This window comes from Canis lupus, chromosome 6 (genome assembly GCF_048164855.1).
Source record: "Canis lupus baileyi chromosome 6, mCanLup2.hap1, whole genome shotgun sequence".
NCBI classification, from domain to species: Eukaryota; Metazoa; Chordata; class Mammalia; order Carnivora; family Canidae; genus Canis; species Canis lupus.
In genome coordinates, this window is record NC_132843.1 from 80304415 (window position 1) to 80321313 (window position 16899).

At 42.5% G+C, this 16899-nt stretch overlaps 1 protein-coding gene across 15 annotated transcripts in view; it reads left to right on the forward strand.

Moving 5' to 3' along the window:
* Window positions 1-3527: 3527 nt before the first annotated feature.
* PPP1R12B (protein phosphatase 1 regulatory subunit 12B) overlaps window positions 3528-16899 on the forward strand; it is a 204823-nt gene continuing 191451 nt past the window's right edge. For 3 of the 15 annotated variants that reach the window (XM_072831465.1, XM_072831467.1, XM_072831466.1), the window contains exon 1: window positions 3532-3945. In XM_072831465.1, coding sequence (XP_072687566.1) covers window positions 3655-3945 — 291 coding nt within the window. In that variant the 5' untranslated portion in view covers window positions 3532-3654. Of the gene's footprint in view, window positions 3946-16899 lie in introns of all 15 variants that reach the window. The other 12 variants (XM_072831455.1, XM_072831459.1, XM_072831458.1 and 9 more) reach the window with 9 other exon arrangements.

The window sequence follows — 16899 nt, forward strand, 5'->3', positions numbered from 1 at the left end:
TAATGGGCTGATTATATAAACTTTACTCTCAGAAAGTCCTGTTTTAGGGAAGATACTTCTGAGAAAAACTTTTGCGACTTTAATTTTGAAAGACTTTTTGAGCCATTATACACAAATTAATTTTATTTTTTTCGTGGCGTAACATTTTTTTTGGTTGAGCCAGTTAAATTACTCAGATTATAATAATTATTACTGCTTTTTGTAATCACATAGCTGAAGATACATTCCTCTCCTTTCAGGTAGGTATGTACTTAAATTATCCAAGGAACCTAGGACAGTCTCCAAAAAGGGTATTATAGGGCAGCCCTGGTGGCGCAGCAGTTTGGCGCTGCCTGCAGCCCAGGGTGTGATCCTGGAGACCTGGGATCGAGTCCCAACATCGGGCTCCCTGCATGGAGCCTGCTTCTCCCTCTCCCTCTACCTGTGTCTCTGCCTCTCTCTCTGTGTCTATGAATAAATAAATAAAACCTTTAAAAAAACAAAAGGGTATTATACTCTAACAACCTCAGAGGAGAAAAAAAGCAAATAAATTAGATATAGTAAGGAAGTGTTTCCTGGAATTCCTAGTACAGAGACTGAATTCTCCCTATTTAAATTTATCTCAAGAAGGGAAGGGTTTAACTTGGACTTGGCCAATGTTAGCTTATTTATACAATTGTAGCCAGATAGTTCTTCCCTGATTCTGAATGTGAAAATAATACAGCCAAAAGAAATGTAACATTTTTGATCTCCTTAATTATTGATCAAGGAGATTGAAAATTTTACTCCAGTTAAAACATTATTAGAGGGACACCTGGGTGGCTCAGTGGTTGAGCCTCTGCCTTTGGCTCAGGGCGTAATCTTGGATCTGGAGATCGAGTCCCACATGCTTTCTGCATGGAGCCTGCTTCTCCCTCTGCCTGTGTCTTTGCCTCTCTCTGTGTGTCTCTCATGAATAAATAAGTAAAATCTTTAAAAGAAAAATTCTAGTCTAATTTTGAGGATAAAGATTACTAAAATACATTTAAAAAATTCTTTTTTTTTTTTAAAGATTATTTATTTATTTATTCATGAGAGACACAGAAGGAGAGAGAGGCAGAGACACAGGCAGAGGGAGAAGCAGGCTCCATGCAGGGAGCCCGACGTGGGACTCGATTCCAGGTCTCCAGGATCACGCCCCGGGCCAAAGGCGGCGCTAAACCGCTGAGCCACCGGGACTGCCCTAAAAAAATTATTATTAGAAAACCATTGTCAGTAAAATATACAGTTCAATTATACATACTTTATTTTTTTGAGGAGCTACTGTGTTTCAGAAACGTAATATTAAAATGGTAAATGTGGATTGCTGTCAGATGTGCTTCCTGAAATTTCAGCAGTTTGTTTATGCCAAAACCTTGCCGCTCTTTACTTTTTTTGTGTACCATCTAGATTGGCAATGTTTAGCTGATGATGGTTTCTTGAAGACGGTTAAGCTTATAGCTAGGTATTCTTTCCTATCTAATATAATATCAGTGTTTCTTTTATCCTATAGAGAGAGTTCTATTTGAGAGCTTGTGGGCAATTTTATCAGCAAGAGGCTGAGTTGGAATAAGAAGAGTTTCCATCTTGACAAGTTACAAAGTAAATCTCATACAGAATTTTTTTTTTTTAAAGATTTTATTTATTTATTCATGATAGTCACACAGAGAGAGAGAGAGAGAGAGAGGCAGAGACATAGGCAGAGGGAGAAGCAGGCTCCATGCAGGGAGCCCGATGTGGGATTCGATCCCGGGTCTCCAGGATCGCGCCCTGGGCCAAAGGCAGGCGCCAAACCGCTGCGCCACCCAGGGATCCCTCATACAGAATTTTTAATTGCAATAGGGGTGACAGGTTCTATAGTGACTAAATTATTGCACAATAGCAAGGAAAATGAAACTATATAAGGTATATTTTGTTGCATCTTGATTCTTTTTTCCCCCCTTTTTTTAAGGAGGAAGAAGGAGAAGTAGAGGGTGAGGGGCAGAAGGAGAGGGAGAGAGAGAATCTTGAACAGGCTCCACATGGAGTGCAAAGCCCAACGAGGGGCTGGATCTCACAAGCCTGAGATCATAACCTGAGTTGAAATCGAGTCAGACACTTAACTGAGTAAGCCACCCAGGTGCCCCCACATCTTGATTATTTTATTGCACATTGTTTTTCATTGTTCACAAAGATGCTGTAGTAAGAAAATTAGTATTTACAAAGTATTTAAGAATACCAAATAAGAGCATATTGTGGATGGACATCATATTCTTAAACATAATACTTTGCATTTGCATATTGTTTTCCATTTAATTCTCAGTTCATCTAGGGGAAGTTGAGTCACCCCACAAATGTTCACAATGGAATATAATAAAGTTTCCCTTTACAATGTCCTCATCACTTTTGTAATGTTTTTTAATGAAAAATTTTAAACATAAGACTATTTGAAAACTTACAGAACCTAATAATTGTATATGTTCTCTTTCACTATGGACAGCACATTTAATTATATTTTGTCCAGGGCTAAAGCTGTGGCGGGGGGGTGGGGGGTCTAAGGTATTAAATCAATTATACAGATTTTATAATCAAGTTCACTTTAAATATGAAAATGTCCTGTTCGTTGCCTTAGGAGTTTAGTATGCCCCATAATTGTCTTGGCGGAAATCACGAAAGATAAGGCATCCACTCTCTCCTAAGCATTTAAGATCCGTGAAAAGGGTAGTAGTGAAGGAGGAGGGAGAAAGAAGAGAGATTAATATTTATCATGAGCTGATTATGTGCCAAGTATAGTACTAGGTAGCCTTGCACGTAGTATTGAATCCAAGGACTATTCTGTGAAGTATTACTATTCCCACCTTACAAATCAGGAAAGAGGCTCGGGGAAATCAAGTAACTTGTTGAGGGATGTGAATTCACTCTGAAATGAGAGTTTATGTTCTTTCCACTACGGTTGGATGCATCCTTCCCTGGATCCTTTTAGGGCCTAAAATATACCTGTCTGGTTGAAAGAACGTTATGTATCATGTAACACTGTGTATGTGTCCATGCTCCTCCTCGTGCACATTTATTTACATTTACTGTGATTAATACACGTTACTGTATTATATGTTATAACGTGAAAGAAACTCTAGATTTAGAACCAGGGCATAGATTTGAGTGTTTCGAGTACTTTCTGTCTAGTTTTCACCAACAGAAAGTCGAGATAATTTCTTCTGCTTCTCCACTTCGAAGCCCTGATGTGATCATTAGGGAGCCCGGATTAGGCGGCCGTCGCCACAGGAATAAACTACGATTCCCGACATGCTTGACGAGGCGGACGCCGGCCCGGGACCCAGTTCCAGCTTTAGGGCAAAGGTGACCCCTCTGGGTCCCGCGGCGAAGTAGGGGGCAGCCGGTCCTCGCCTCCTTCCTGGTGCATTCAGGGATTCGTAGTTCCCTCAAGGCCCGGGGGTTGCCCTTGGGGTCCGCGTCTCACTACAAGTCCCGTGATGACCCGGGGCTCGGGCGGCGCCTGCGTGTTGAGGCCGGAGGCGCGTGCGGGCGGTGCTCCTGGCGGGAGGAGTAAAGATGGCGGCGCGGGGGTCTCCGCCTTCTGCTCCCGGCTGAGGCGCGCCGCGGGAGCCGCACTCGCAGTCCCGGGGGGTGGTTCGAGCCGCAGCCGCGGAGGCCGGAGCCATGGCGGAGCTGGAGCACCTGGGCGGGAAGCGGGCCGAGTCGGCGCGAATGCGGCGGGCTGAGCAGCTGCGGCGCTGGCGGGGCTCGCTGACGGAGCAGGAGCCCGCGGAGCGGCGAGGCGCGGGGCGGCAGCCGCAGCCGCGTCGCGGGAGCCCCAGGGTCCGCTTCGAGGACGGAGCCGTCTTCCTGGCCGCCTGCTCCAGCGGGGACACCGACGAGGTGAAGAAGCTGCTGGCCAGGGGCGCCGACATCAACACGGTCAACGTGGACGGCTTGACAGCCCTCCACCAGGTGAGCCCGCCTGCGGGGGAGCCGCGCTGAGCCCGCGCTGAGCCCGTGACCCTGCGGCCGCCCAGCACGGGCACCCGGGTCTGTACCTGCGGCCACCCGCGCACCCGGGTCTCTACTGCGGGCACCCGGGCACCCGGGTCTCTACTGCGGGCACCCGGGCACCCGGGTCTCTACTGCGGGCACCCGGGCACCCGGGTCTGTACCTGCGGCCACCCGGGCACCCGGGTCTCTACCTGCGGCCACCCGGGCACCCGGGTCTCTACCTGCGGCCACCTGGGCAGCCGGGTCGGCGTGGTTCTCGGCCGCTTCCCCCGCGAAGCCAGGTCCTTCCGACCTCGGGGTCTCTACCTGCGGGGTAGAGCCCCCCCCCCCACACCTCGAGTCGTGGTCACCGCCGACCCGCCCCGGCCGCACGGCCCCCACGTAGCCCGGCCAGGGGCGTTCGTCCGGCGCGTCCGGGAGAATCCGCGTGTGGGGGCGCGACCCCGTGGGGCGGCCGGCGGCGCGGGGGGACGCAGACCTGTGCGGGCTTGCAGGACTCGGACCCCGCCGCCCTGGGAGGCCCGGCCCGACGCTCGCTCGGTGCTTGGGGGATGCTCCGCTTCGCTCTTCTCTGCACGCTGGTTTTTCTTTTCTTTTCTTTTCTTTTCTTTTCTTTTCTTTTCTTTTCTTTTCTTTTCTTTTCTTTTCTTTTCTTTTCTTTTTTCTTTTCTTTTCTTTTTTTCTTTTCTCTTCTCCTCTCCTCTCCTCTCCTCTCCTCTTTTTTCCTTTCCCTCCCTTCCTTCCTTCCTTCCTTCCTTCTTTCGAACTCAGATGCCGTGTGTGTGGCTGTGTAGCGTGGGTGGCGGTCGCCCAACAGCGCGGGGCGCAGTGGTGACACTTTGCCTCCCCGCGCAGTGCTCCCCGCACGTGCGGCCGCCGAGCCGCCCCCAGGTGGGACTTCACGCACCTGGGGAGCTGGGGGCCGCACACTCGCCTGATCTTTCCCACTTGTCTTTTTATGCTTTGTGTACAAAGTGAGCATGTTGGCGTGAGAATCCACTTTTTAAAAAATATTTTATTTATTCATGAGACCCACATAGAGAGAGAGAGAGAGGCAGAGACACAGGCAGAGGGAGCAGGCTCCATGCAGGGAGCCCGGCCTGGGACTCATCCCAGGACCTGGGGTCACGCCCTGGGCCTCAGGCAGACGCTCCACCGCTGAGCCCCCAGCTGCCGGAGAATCCACTTCTTAGTAACAATTCAATTTTGTGTCATAGCACTTCCCTGAATGCATTAGGTAGTCTAAAATCATTCCTGTTTGCAGACCTCTTTCCGGTGGAAGGACCTTCTCTTCTCGTCATCCTATCTGTATCTGGGGTTGGTTGGTTTGGTTTTAAGGTAGCAACCAACATTTGTATGATCCTTCGCTGTTTAAAAATTCCTACATATGGCTTCCCCTGTGTGAATTGCCGTACTGATTCTTGAAGTAGGTGTGGCAAGCAGTGTTGTAATTCCCATTTTACAGATGAGGAATCTGAAGCTCAGAAAATGGTTACTTGTGCAAGATGACAAAGGAGACAAGTTGCCCTTTAGGCATGGATTTTTCAGACTTAAATTCCAGAGCTTTATGTCTTACCTAATAAGCAGCTGCATATAAATAAGATAGATGCTAAGAGGGCCATATTCATTATTTTTAGTTTCTGAACTCTTTGAAAAGGTGAATATTTGTTTTTCAAATATATTTGGGATGTTAAGGAGATTGAGATCTAGATTCTGCAAGGGACCATTTCTTGGGCTGATAGATCATAGGGAAATAGAATCCAGCTTTCTGGTCCACATGCTCCTTTACTGAACCTCTGTTCTATCAAAGCACAGTTTTCTTTTCTTTTCTTTTCTTTTCTTTTCTTTTCTTTTCTTTTCTTTTCTTTTCTTTTCTTTCTTTTCTTTTCTTTTTTCTTTTCTTTTTTCTTTTCTTTTCTTTTCTTAAGATTTTATTTATTCATGAGAGACACAGAGAGAGACAGAGACAGGCAGAGGGAGAAGCAGGCTCCATGCAGGGAACCCTATGCGGGACTTGATCCTGGGTCTCCAGGATCACACCCTGGGCCCAAGGCAGCGCCAAACCACTAGGCCACCCGGGTTGCACAAAGCACAGTTTTCTTTCTTTCTTTTTTTTTTTTTTTTAATTTATTTATGATAGTCACACAAAGAGAGAGAGAGAGGCAGAGACACAGGCAGAGGGAGAAGCAGACTCCATGCACCGGGAGCCCGACGTGGGATTCGATCCCGGGTCTCCAGGATCGCGCCCTGGGCCAAAGGCAGGCGCTAAACCTCTGCGCCACCCAGGGATCCCAAAGCACAGTTTTCTTAGTGCAGCTCAGTAGTCTTGTTTCTTCTAAGGTGACTCTGCTACTTGAATCTGGTCCTTAACATGCACATTTTAATAATGCCCTGAGAAAAGCACCTGCTTTGAGGTTACTCTGATATATCTCCTTCTCATACAAGGTAACCACTTTTCTGATTCCTTCTGAGACTGACCTTGGTGCCTTTCCTTCTGTCTTACCTACCATCCCAGATTGTGCAGTACAACTTCTCTCAATATGCTCTTCACATTCAGTAATCTCTTGAAATAGGAGAGGAAGGAGATGACAGCTAGGAAGTTGTGTTTTTTTGCTTTGTTTTTGTTCTTTAAAAAAAGCAAAACAGGGATCCCTGGGTGGCGCAGCGGTTTGGCGCCTGCCTTTGGCCCAGGGCGTGATCCTGGAGACCCAGGATCGAATCCCACATCGGGCTCCCGGTGCATGGAGCCTGCTTCTCCCTCTGCCTGTGTCTCTGCCTCTCTCTCTCTGTGTGACTCTCATGAATAAATAAATAAAATCTTTAAAAAAAAAAAAAAAAGCAAAACACCTGCATGTGCAATATAGGCATTTGTCTCTGTTTATAGGCCTGGCAGTGAATTGAATTGAATAGGTATACTCAATACTAGACAAATTCAGCTGAAGATTAAGCTGCTCAAAGATTTGAGGCCAAATAGACCTTCTGTTGAGAAACCATCTCTTTGTTTGAATCAAGACAAGGAGCCTTTATTGGCTCAGGAACTCTTTTCCAAGTCAGTTCGTGGAGTGACAGTATGTTTCTCCATGCTCTAAAGAACTCTTTTAAGGTACATAAAAGGTTATATTCAAAATGTGGGACTGGGGCAGCCCGGGTGGCTCAGCGGTTTAGTGCCGCCTGCAGCCCAGGGCGTGATCCTGGAGCCCCGGGATCGAGTCCCACATCAGGTTCCCTGCATGGAGCCTGCTTCTCCCTCTGCCTGTGTCTCTGCCTCTCTTTCTGTCTCTGTGTCTCTCATGAATAAATAAATAAAATCTTAAAAACAAAAAAACAAAATATGGGACTGGAGCTGCCAGCAGCCGAACAACTTTGTGACTGATTGTCCTGTGAAATGGAAAGTGGTACAATATCTGAATTATTTAGTTAAAATATCCACGTTATATAAGCGATATGGTGCTCGCTTTGGCAGTACATATAACTATATAAGCACGATAGGAATTATCAGGATAATTGCTTTCTTTCTCCCTTTTGGCTCTGGACCAACTGTGAATTACCATCTTGGCATGTTGGAAGAAACCCCCAGATGATATTGGTGGTTGATTTCTCTCCTCCCCCAACAAGGTCACAGTAAATGATTTACACTTCAGGTTGTGGGGCCTTGATGCTACTTTTGACTTAGAGACCTTTCTTTCCTGGCAGCCTTTGCTTAGGCCACGAGGTGCTTAAGTCAATGATAAGCTCCAGGGGGCCTATTAATAATACTTGAAATAGACCGAGGTAAGAAATACCTCAAAAGGTTAGAACTTCTCTGATGAAAGCCTTAGATACTGATGCAGACTAACTAAACTTGGGTGAATAAATTGTGTTTGCCCTTAGTATCCCAGAGTCATCAATGAAGAAGACATCAATAATCTGATTATATAACCCTTGAAATCACTTGTTTGCTCACAAATTCCCATTTCATTATACACACACACACACACACACACACACACACACACACATGCTATAAGTCATGAAGTATGGGTTGATAATTCTGTGTGAGGTGATACTTCTTGAAATTTCTTCTATTTTTCTTTATTTATTTTGCAAGATTGTTATCACCTATCTTGGTGTCATTAGTATTACAATTTTGGGTGCTGTAGGGGTAGATACAGGCTCTTAAAACTGTATCTCCCAAATTGTTGGGCTGCTGCAAGAGGCAGGTGCTTGCTTTCAGAAAGGAGATTTTTCTGGGATTTGTTAGAATGAGTACCTGCATATTTCTTCAAAATATATTTTATTGACACTTGTAACTTTGTTGGGTGTAGTGAATACTAATGTCTGTCCACATAGAGACCAGAAAGATTCTATACTTGACTCAGAAACTCAGGTCGGTTTTGTAATGGTCTCAGAGTTCAAGTTTGGACTTCAGGGACACCCCAGACTGGAATTCAACTCCTAGGATTTTCTGTTATTCTAGAGCTGCCTCAATCTGACCCTACAGCTTCAGGGAGATTGAAATTATCTATTTCTGGGATCCCTGGGTGGCGCAGCAGTTTGGCGCCTGCCTTTGGCCTAGGGCGCGATCCTGGAGACCCGGGATCGGATCCCACATCAGGCTCCCGGTGCATGGAGCCTGCTTCTCCCTCTGCCTGTGTCTCTGCCTCTCTCTCTCTCTCTCTTTGACTATCATAAATAAATAAAAATTAAAAAAAAAAAAGAAATTATCTATTTATCTGGAAGAAAGGTGCAGACAGAAACAGATGAGGGAAGGAGGAAAGGCAGAGCAATTTATATTCAGAGCAAGACAGAAGGAGCCTGTCCTTCTGATAACAGGATGATAACGTGTTCAGTTCAGTACAAAATAGTATGTATGTTTGTGGTATGGTATGGTGAAATAAAACTTGTATTCTTTCTATTTTTTTTTTTTTTTTAATAATCTCCATGCCCAGTGTGGGCCTTGAACCCACAACCGTGAGATCGAGTCACATGCTTTGTCGACTGAGCCAGCCAGCTGCCCCTAAAACTTGTACTCTTAACCGTTTCTCTTTTATTCCAAGTTCATTACGTATTCCTCTTATAGTTCCACCTGTGAAATGACTTAGCCTTGCCCTGCACATATTGATGAATTCTGCTAGTGTCAGGACCCAAGGCAATATGGGATTAAGAAAATCCTGTTGGCTTCCTCATTATTGTGGATCTAGAACAGTCATCCTGAGTCATTTTAGTAGTTTACCTCTTTAGATTGGTTGATGTGATGCATCAGACTATGTTGGGCACCTGGCTCCTTGCCTTATGAGTGTTAGTCCCAAGTTTCCATGCCATAGTGGACCTCAAAGCCAGATTTGAAAAATAGGCTTATTTATATGGTGGGGGTTTTTATGTTTTGTTTTGGAGTACAGATGCAAGTGATTTTTATTTGTTCCCTAGCTAAATTTTTGTTGCCCATTCTTAAAGTCCTGTAGCACACTACCATTTGGGCTTATAGAACTCTCTGTGTGAGTATTTTTCAATAGGCAAACTGTCAGTGCATGTAGTTGAAGCATAATTCCCCTAAAGGTAGAAGGTTGGACAGGTCTTGTTGGTAAGCTAAAATGTAGTCATTGCTTGCTTTTATTTTTAAGTATTTTAAAATTAAAGTATACATTATATACAGTAAACTTCACCTTTTTTGCATAGAGGGTTCTGTGATTTGTGACAAACACATGCAGCTGTGTAGCCACTACCCACAATCAACATATAGAATGTTATCACCATCTCCAAGATTTCTTTGTGCTTTTTGTAGCCAACTCCTCCTCCCACCGCCACCCCCTGGCAGCCATTCATCAATGTTCTGTTCCCATAACCACAGTGCCGTATAGATGAATCATACAGCATGAAGCCTTTTGAATCTGGCTGCTTTCACTTGCTATAATGCATTGACATTCATCCATTTTGTTACACGTGTCAGTAGCTTACTGGTCTTTATTGCTGAGTGGTATTGCAGCATATGGAACTACTACAGTTTATCCGTTCACTAGTTGAAGGACATTTGGATTATTTCCAGTTTTTAGTAATAATGAATAAAACTGCTAGAAACATTTGTGTACAGGTTGTTTTGTGGACATGTTTCATTTCACTTTGGTCAAATTCCCAGCAGTGGGGTAACAGTCCTGTGGCAATGAATATTTTACATTTTTAGAAAAGATTTTATTTATTTACTTACTTGAGAGAGTGAGCGAGAAGGTAGGAGGAGGGACAGAGAGAGGGACATGCAGACTCCATGCTGAGTGCAGAGCCTGACACAGGGCTCCATCTCATGACCTTGAGATCATGACCTGAGTCAGACGCTTAACCCACTAGCCACCCAGGCGCCCAAATGAATGTTTAACTTTAAAAGAAACTGCCAAACTTTTCCAAAGTGGCTCTACCATTTTGAATTCCAACTAACAATATATGAGTTCTAATTGCTTTGCATCCTTACCTGTACTTGCTATTATCTTTATATTTAAGCTAGTCTAATAGTTACGTCGTGATAAGTCATTTTTAGTGACAGTAGTAAGAATAGCAGTAGCAGCAGCCATAGTAGTCGGAGGAGTAGTAATTGTAGCTCTCACTTATGTGGTATTTACTCTGGGCCAAGGAGTCTTCTAAGTTCTTTTAATATATTTACTTGTGTGTAATACTCAAAACAACTCATGAGTGAGATACTTTTATTATTGTCTGGATTTTATAGAGATAGGGAAACTGAGACACTGCCCAAGGTCACACAGATAATAAATGGCAGAGCTAGAATTTATTTAAGCCCAGGCAGTCTGACCAGAGAGTCCATGTTCTTAATTTTATGTTGCCTCTTACTGGACTAAATTGCCTTTCATTCTAAAAAAAGTTAGAAAATGAAATTATAAAAGAAAGTTGAAAGTGATTTAAAATCAGGCTACTCAGAGGTATATACTACTAACATTTAGTGTATTCCTTTCAGGTTTTTTAAAAACATATTTATATGTATGTATATATAAAGTTGGTATCATAGACTGTCTCCTGATGTTTTCACTTAAAGTTCCTTGTAATTGTTTTCTTATATAATTAAATATACTTTGAAAATAAAGTTTTTGAAGTTCAAATAATAAGTCATCATTTGGACAACTATTATTTGCCTTGTTAGAGGTTTTATTAGATTGTTAATTTACTGCTAACATTGAATGCCTAATAATTGCTAAGTCTGTGCTAAAGTGTATATTTGTTGATAGGTACAGTTTCTGCCCTCAAGGAACTCACAGTCTGGTTTTGTAAATGAAAACAATTACTTTTAGAGTGATAATTCCTATGATAACAGGCAAAGGCACACTCCAAAGTGGAGGGACAAAGGATTACAGTCCATGATGATGCAGCAGTGTGGGCAGAGAGAGGGGAATAAGTATTGTGTGTAGGCAGAGGCGGACCCAGGAGAAGTCCTAATGGGTGCGTTTGGAGGGTTAAGGAAGGGGTGAGGATAACATCCTAGAGGACTTTGAGCATCAAACACCAGGCTGAGAATGCTCCATGAGTCCTTAGCAGAAGACTTTTTGTGGGTTTGAGCAGGGAGGTTAACCCAGCCGAGCGGCTTTAAGGAATATGAAGCTGCGTTTGGATTTCAGAGTGAATGGAAGGACACAGAGGAAAGAACCAGCTGAGAGAATGGAGATGAGAAGGGAAAGTATAATACAGGTCTAGCCTGTGAGTCTGAAAGAGTTTTGTGATTCAGGTGGAGATAGGAGTCAGTCTAAGTTTGGACTGAGGAGCTCTGAAGGCATCCAAGTAGAAATACCCCGTAGGCATCTGTGATTCAAGGCTAGTCATCACCTCCCTATCTACATACACTCCAGTTTCCTCGTGTTTAAAATGAGAGAGTTTGATATTAACATAAAGGTGATGGTTGAAGCAATGAGTGTGGAAGAAGAAAGGAGAAGATATGAAAGAGAAGAACAAAAAATATTAGGCAGAGGATGCAGAAGTTCCCATTAGAGCCATAGGACTATGTGGTAGGCGGACTAATGGCACCTCAGAGGGGTCCATGTCCTAATCCCCAGAATCTGTCAAGATGTTACCTTGTAGGATAAAAGGGACTTTGCAGATATGATTGAATTTAGGGTCTTGGAGTGAGAAGGTTATCTTGGATTATCCAGAGGAGTCCAGTGTAATCACAATGGTCTTTATGGAAGGGAGGCAGGCAGGAGAGCAGATTCAGTGGTAGATGTGATGATAGAAGCAAGAGACGGGAGTGACCAGGCAAGGGGCCGTGAGCCAAGGAATGCGGGGAGCCTCTGGAGGCTGGAAAGGCAAGGAAACGGAGTCTCCCCTCAGAGTCTCAAGAAGGAACGAGCCAAGCCCAAAACTTGATTTTAGCCTGGGGACACTGAGTTCAGACTTGTGATCTCCAGATCTTTAAGATAATAAATATGTGCTGTTTTAAGCTACTGAGTTTGTGGTAATTTGTTGCAGTAGCCACAGGAAACTGATAGAGAGGAGAACCGAGAAAGCACAGTGGTACCGAGGAGTTTCAAGGAATGGGTGGTCAACAATGTAAAAGGACATTGTGGGGAAGACCTAAAAAAACCCCCAAAACTGTTGGATTTGGTCATTTATAACCTTTGGAAGAGCAGTTTCTTTTCTTTTCTTTTTTAACGATTTTATTTGAGACAGAGAGAGAGAGAACATAAGCAGGAGAGCAGCAGAGGGAGAGGGAGAAGCAGGCTCCCAGCAGAGCAGGGGTTGGATCCCAGGATCTTGAGATCAAGCCTGAGCTGAAGGCAGACACTTAACCAGCTGAGCCACCCAGGTGCCCCAGAACAGTTTCAATAGAGATGTTTTTGAGAGCTTATGTGGAGAGTTTATGAAGTTTTTTCTTGTTAAGGGTAAGTTAATCTTTCTGTTGATTTTTGGAAGGAAAAAAAAAATAGATCTGCCATCTATATGTAAATTAGGACCCAAAATATGTGAGAAGACTCTTAAAAACCTGGCTTTTGGTTAATTGAAAATAATGAAAATGGTTTCATTACTTGTGGGTTAAGACAATTTTATTTTATTTTATTTTATTTTATTTATTTTATTTTATTTTATTTTATTTTATTTTATTTTATTTATTTTATTTTATTTTATTTATTTTTTAAGACAATTTTAGAATATTAACCTTGACACTGGAAGCAAAAAGGTTATAGTCCTATTACTGAAGGGCTGATGCACAAGTCGAGATTTTATTTCCCAGTTCTGCTTTGGCCCATTTCCCACTCATTAGCACTGTCACTGGAGGGCAGCCCTAAGGGAGCAGTGATAGGGAAGTTAGTATAAATAAACAGTTTCTTCTGCCATTTATTTTTTCACATTCATTTATTGAATGTCTACTCTGCCTGACTCTGTGCTTCTTGTTACTTAGTGATTGATAGGTTTTAGAAATGAACTAGAATTTTGGGAATGCTTTCCATAATAGCTGGTTCCTATTATTTTTTATAATAGGAAATTGGCTATATAGTGATTTTCTGTTTTAGCTTTGTGGTTCTTGGGGAATTGGAGGGAGAGTATTATATTCATCAGTACTTGTGATTATTTTTATCTATGCTTGTGGATTTATACCTTATACCTTTCTGCTTAAGGATAGTGAAAAATGGAAGTCTGGGATCTTTGATAAATCTTTAGTGTTTGAACACAGTAGTAATAAATCCAGATTAAGGATCTTGACCCAGGGACACCCTGGTGGCTTAGTTGAGCATCTGCCTGCGGCTCAGGGTGTGAACCTGGGGTCCTGGGATCGAGTCCCGCATCCGGTCCCCGCAGGGAGCCTGCTTCTCCCTCTGCATGTGTCTGTCTCTCTGTGTGTCTCTCATGAATAAATAAAAATCTTTTCTTTTTTTTTTTAAAAAGATCTTGACCTAGAATTTTATAAAGGGCAAGGAATTGAAACCTCGCTTCATTTGTTGACTTGGGGCAGGGGCTTTGAATGTGTTGGGGATTTCCCCCCTGCTTTTGAAGTGTAATTTGAAAAATTGTTTCTTAGGGGCATCTGGCTGGCTCAGTTAGTAGAGCATGTGACTCTTGGTCTCAGGGTTTTTTGTTTTTCTTTTTTTTAAGATTTTATTTATTTATTCATGAGAGACCCAGAGAGAGAGAGAGAGGCAGAGACACAGGCAGAGGGAGAAGCAGACTCCATCCAGGGACCCCGATGTGATTGGAGATCCTGGGTTTCGAGGATCACGCCCTGGGCCGAAGGTGACGCTAAACCGCTGAGCCACCCAGCCTGTCCTTGGTCTCAGGGTTGTTAAGTTAAAGCCCCACATTGGGTGTACAGGTTACTTAAAAATAAAATCTTTGAAAAATAAAAATAAAAAAGTTGCTTCTTAAATATTGGATTTTAGATTGTAACCAGTTTGAGTAAATTTGGGGGCTTGAAGTTTTATCAGGCGATGATGATTCGTTATATGAGTCAATGTAATTGGAAAACTGAATCCTTAGTTCTTAGTATTGAAAGTCGATCTGCATGTGGTTTCTTTTTTTTTTTTTTTTTTGCATGTGGTTTCTAATGGAATATTGTAGAATGTTGTAGTAATGGAATGGATTTGTGTTAGAATTTAGAGAAGATTTTGTATGTAGTATTTTAAGCATTGTCATATTGTGGCAGTCTTTTGGAATCATATTCTAATGCAATTTTGGGAAAGTATTTTGCATTGCCATGTTCTGAATATACATGATATATATGGTATACAACCTGGCTGTTACTTAAGATTTTTTGGTCTAGTGACCCGCTTTCTTTTTATTTTTTTTTTAAACTTTTTTATTGTAGAGTATTTCAAAATATAAAATACAAAAGTAAAGAGAATAGTATACCTGAATTCTCAAACCTTACCAACTCATGGCCAATTTTGTTTCATTTATAGATCCTTTTCTCCTCATCACCAATATACTAGATTATTATACAATCTTAGATATACTTTTTATTTGTAAATATTTCAATATGTATTTCTAAAAGATGGAAATGTAATAAATACAATCACAAGCTCATTATCACACCTAAATATTGAACATTCATTCATAAAATGATAAAATATTCAGCAGTGTTTAAATTTCCCTGATGGGGCTAGTCCCAGTGGCTCAGTGGTTTAGCGCCGCCTTCAGCCCGGGGTGTGATCCTGGAGACCCGGGATCGAGTCCACGTCGGGATCCCTGGATGGAGCCTGCTTCTCCCTCTGCCTGTCTGTCTCTCTCTCTCTCTCTCTCTCTCTCTCTCTCTCTCTATCTCTGTGTCTCCCATGAATAAATAAATAAAATATTAAAAAAAAGTTGTTAAATTTCCCTGGTGGTTCATGGATTTTTTTTTTTAACAGTTTTTTTTAAGTTAGGATTCACATAAGGTCTGCATTGGCTCATATGTATCTTAAGACTCTTAATTTATAGTTTCCTCTTCACTTTTTTTCTCTGCATCTTACTTATTGAAAAACAAGATCGTTTGTACTGTAGTTTCCCACAATCTGGATTTTTCTGACTGCACGCTTGTAGTGTTAACATGTTCCTTTGTCTCCAGTATTTTCTATAAACTGGTAATCAGATCTAGAGATTTAATCTGATTCAGATTTGAATTTTTGGCAAGAGTGTACATCATAGGTGATGGTGTATGTTTCTCTCAGGAGGCATATAATATGTAGTTATCTCTCTCGTTGTAGTTTAATGGCTTCGGTGGCCTAACAGAATTTTGACATTTCAAGTCAGTCTTGACTAGACCTGAATTTTAGTAATTAATTCATTCTTTAAATTATCACATTTTCTTGTGTTGACCCTCTAATTGGGATACCAGTGATCAATTCAAAAATGTAAATTGTGAACATTGTGAATAAGATGGCTAATATTAATTGTTGGAAGGCTTGACATGGTACTCAGCAAATTTAGATTAGTACCCCTCATGTGTCAGTACTTATCAGTGATGATGACAATAGAGTAAACTTTATCACTTTTTCATATTTGTTCCATTAGCTCTCAACTGAAGTTCCCCTTATTTTGAAGTAGTCTTCAAAGTTCCAGTTCAGAAGTATGGTTTTTTTGTCCCCTAAGATCATCACCAGCCCTTGACCTTCATTATAAAAGAAAACGTGAGGAGTGCATGAGTGGTACAGTCAGTTGAGCACTGGGCTCTTGATTGCAGCTCAGGTTGTGGTCTTGGGGTTGTGCACTCAGCAGGAAATCTGCTTGAGATTATCTTTCCCTCTCCCTCTCCCCCTCACACGCACACATGCACGCAGGCTCTCTCTAAGATAAGTAAATAATTCTTAAAAAATAAAGAGAACTTGAAAGCCTCCAAAGAAAACTAAAAAAATAAAGAGTAAATTAGCTGTACAAGGAGAGGGAGACTTTCTTTATAGGCACCTGGCCATGTAAGGGAGAAGGTAGGAGGAGAAGCGTGCCCATTCCAAGTGCATCAGTTGTGGGCAGTCAACTGTAGGCAAATGATGTGCTTATCTTAGAAAATGGAAGTGACACTTGGAACATTCATATGGAGGTTGGGTTGGCTGACTTTGTGTTGTGCTCCTTGAGGTGGAGGGGAGATCTACTCTTCTAATTGAACATGAATTTCCCAATAGGGTGTATGGTTTGGTTTTATGAACTATGTTTTATTTATATGGGGCATTTCATGGGAAACAGGTTTACTTTCTTTCTGCTTCTCTGCAACATTTTTTGCCAGTTTTCTTATTTTAGTTAGCTATTCTTAGTCATTTACTTATTTTTTAAGTCAACTGGCCTAACTATGAGGTATGACTAGAAAGTGCCAAGGCAGATTGTGTTTGGGTCTTTTGGATGCAGCTTCAGTGTTTTATGATTGTGCCTCTTGTGTTGATTTTTCTTCCCATGTTTAGATTGTTTCCCTTTGACCGTAAGTAGCATAAAAAATGAGGTCAGAAGAATGACTCACCTCATCATAAATCACCAGAGATAATG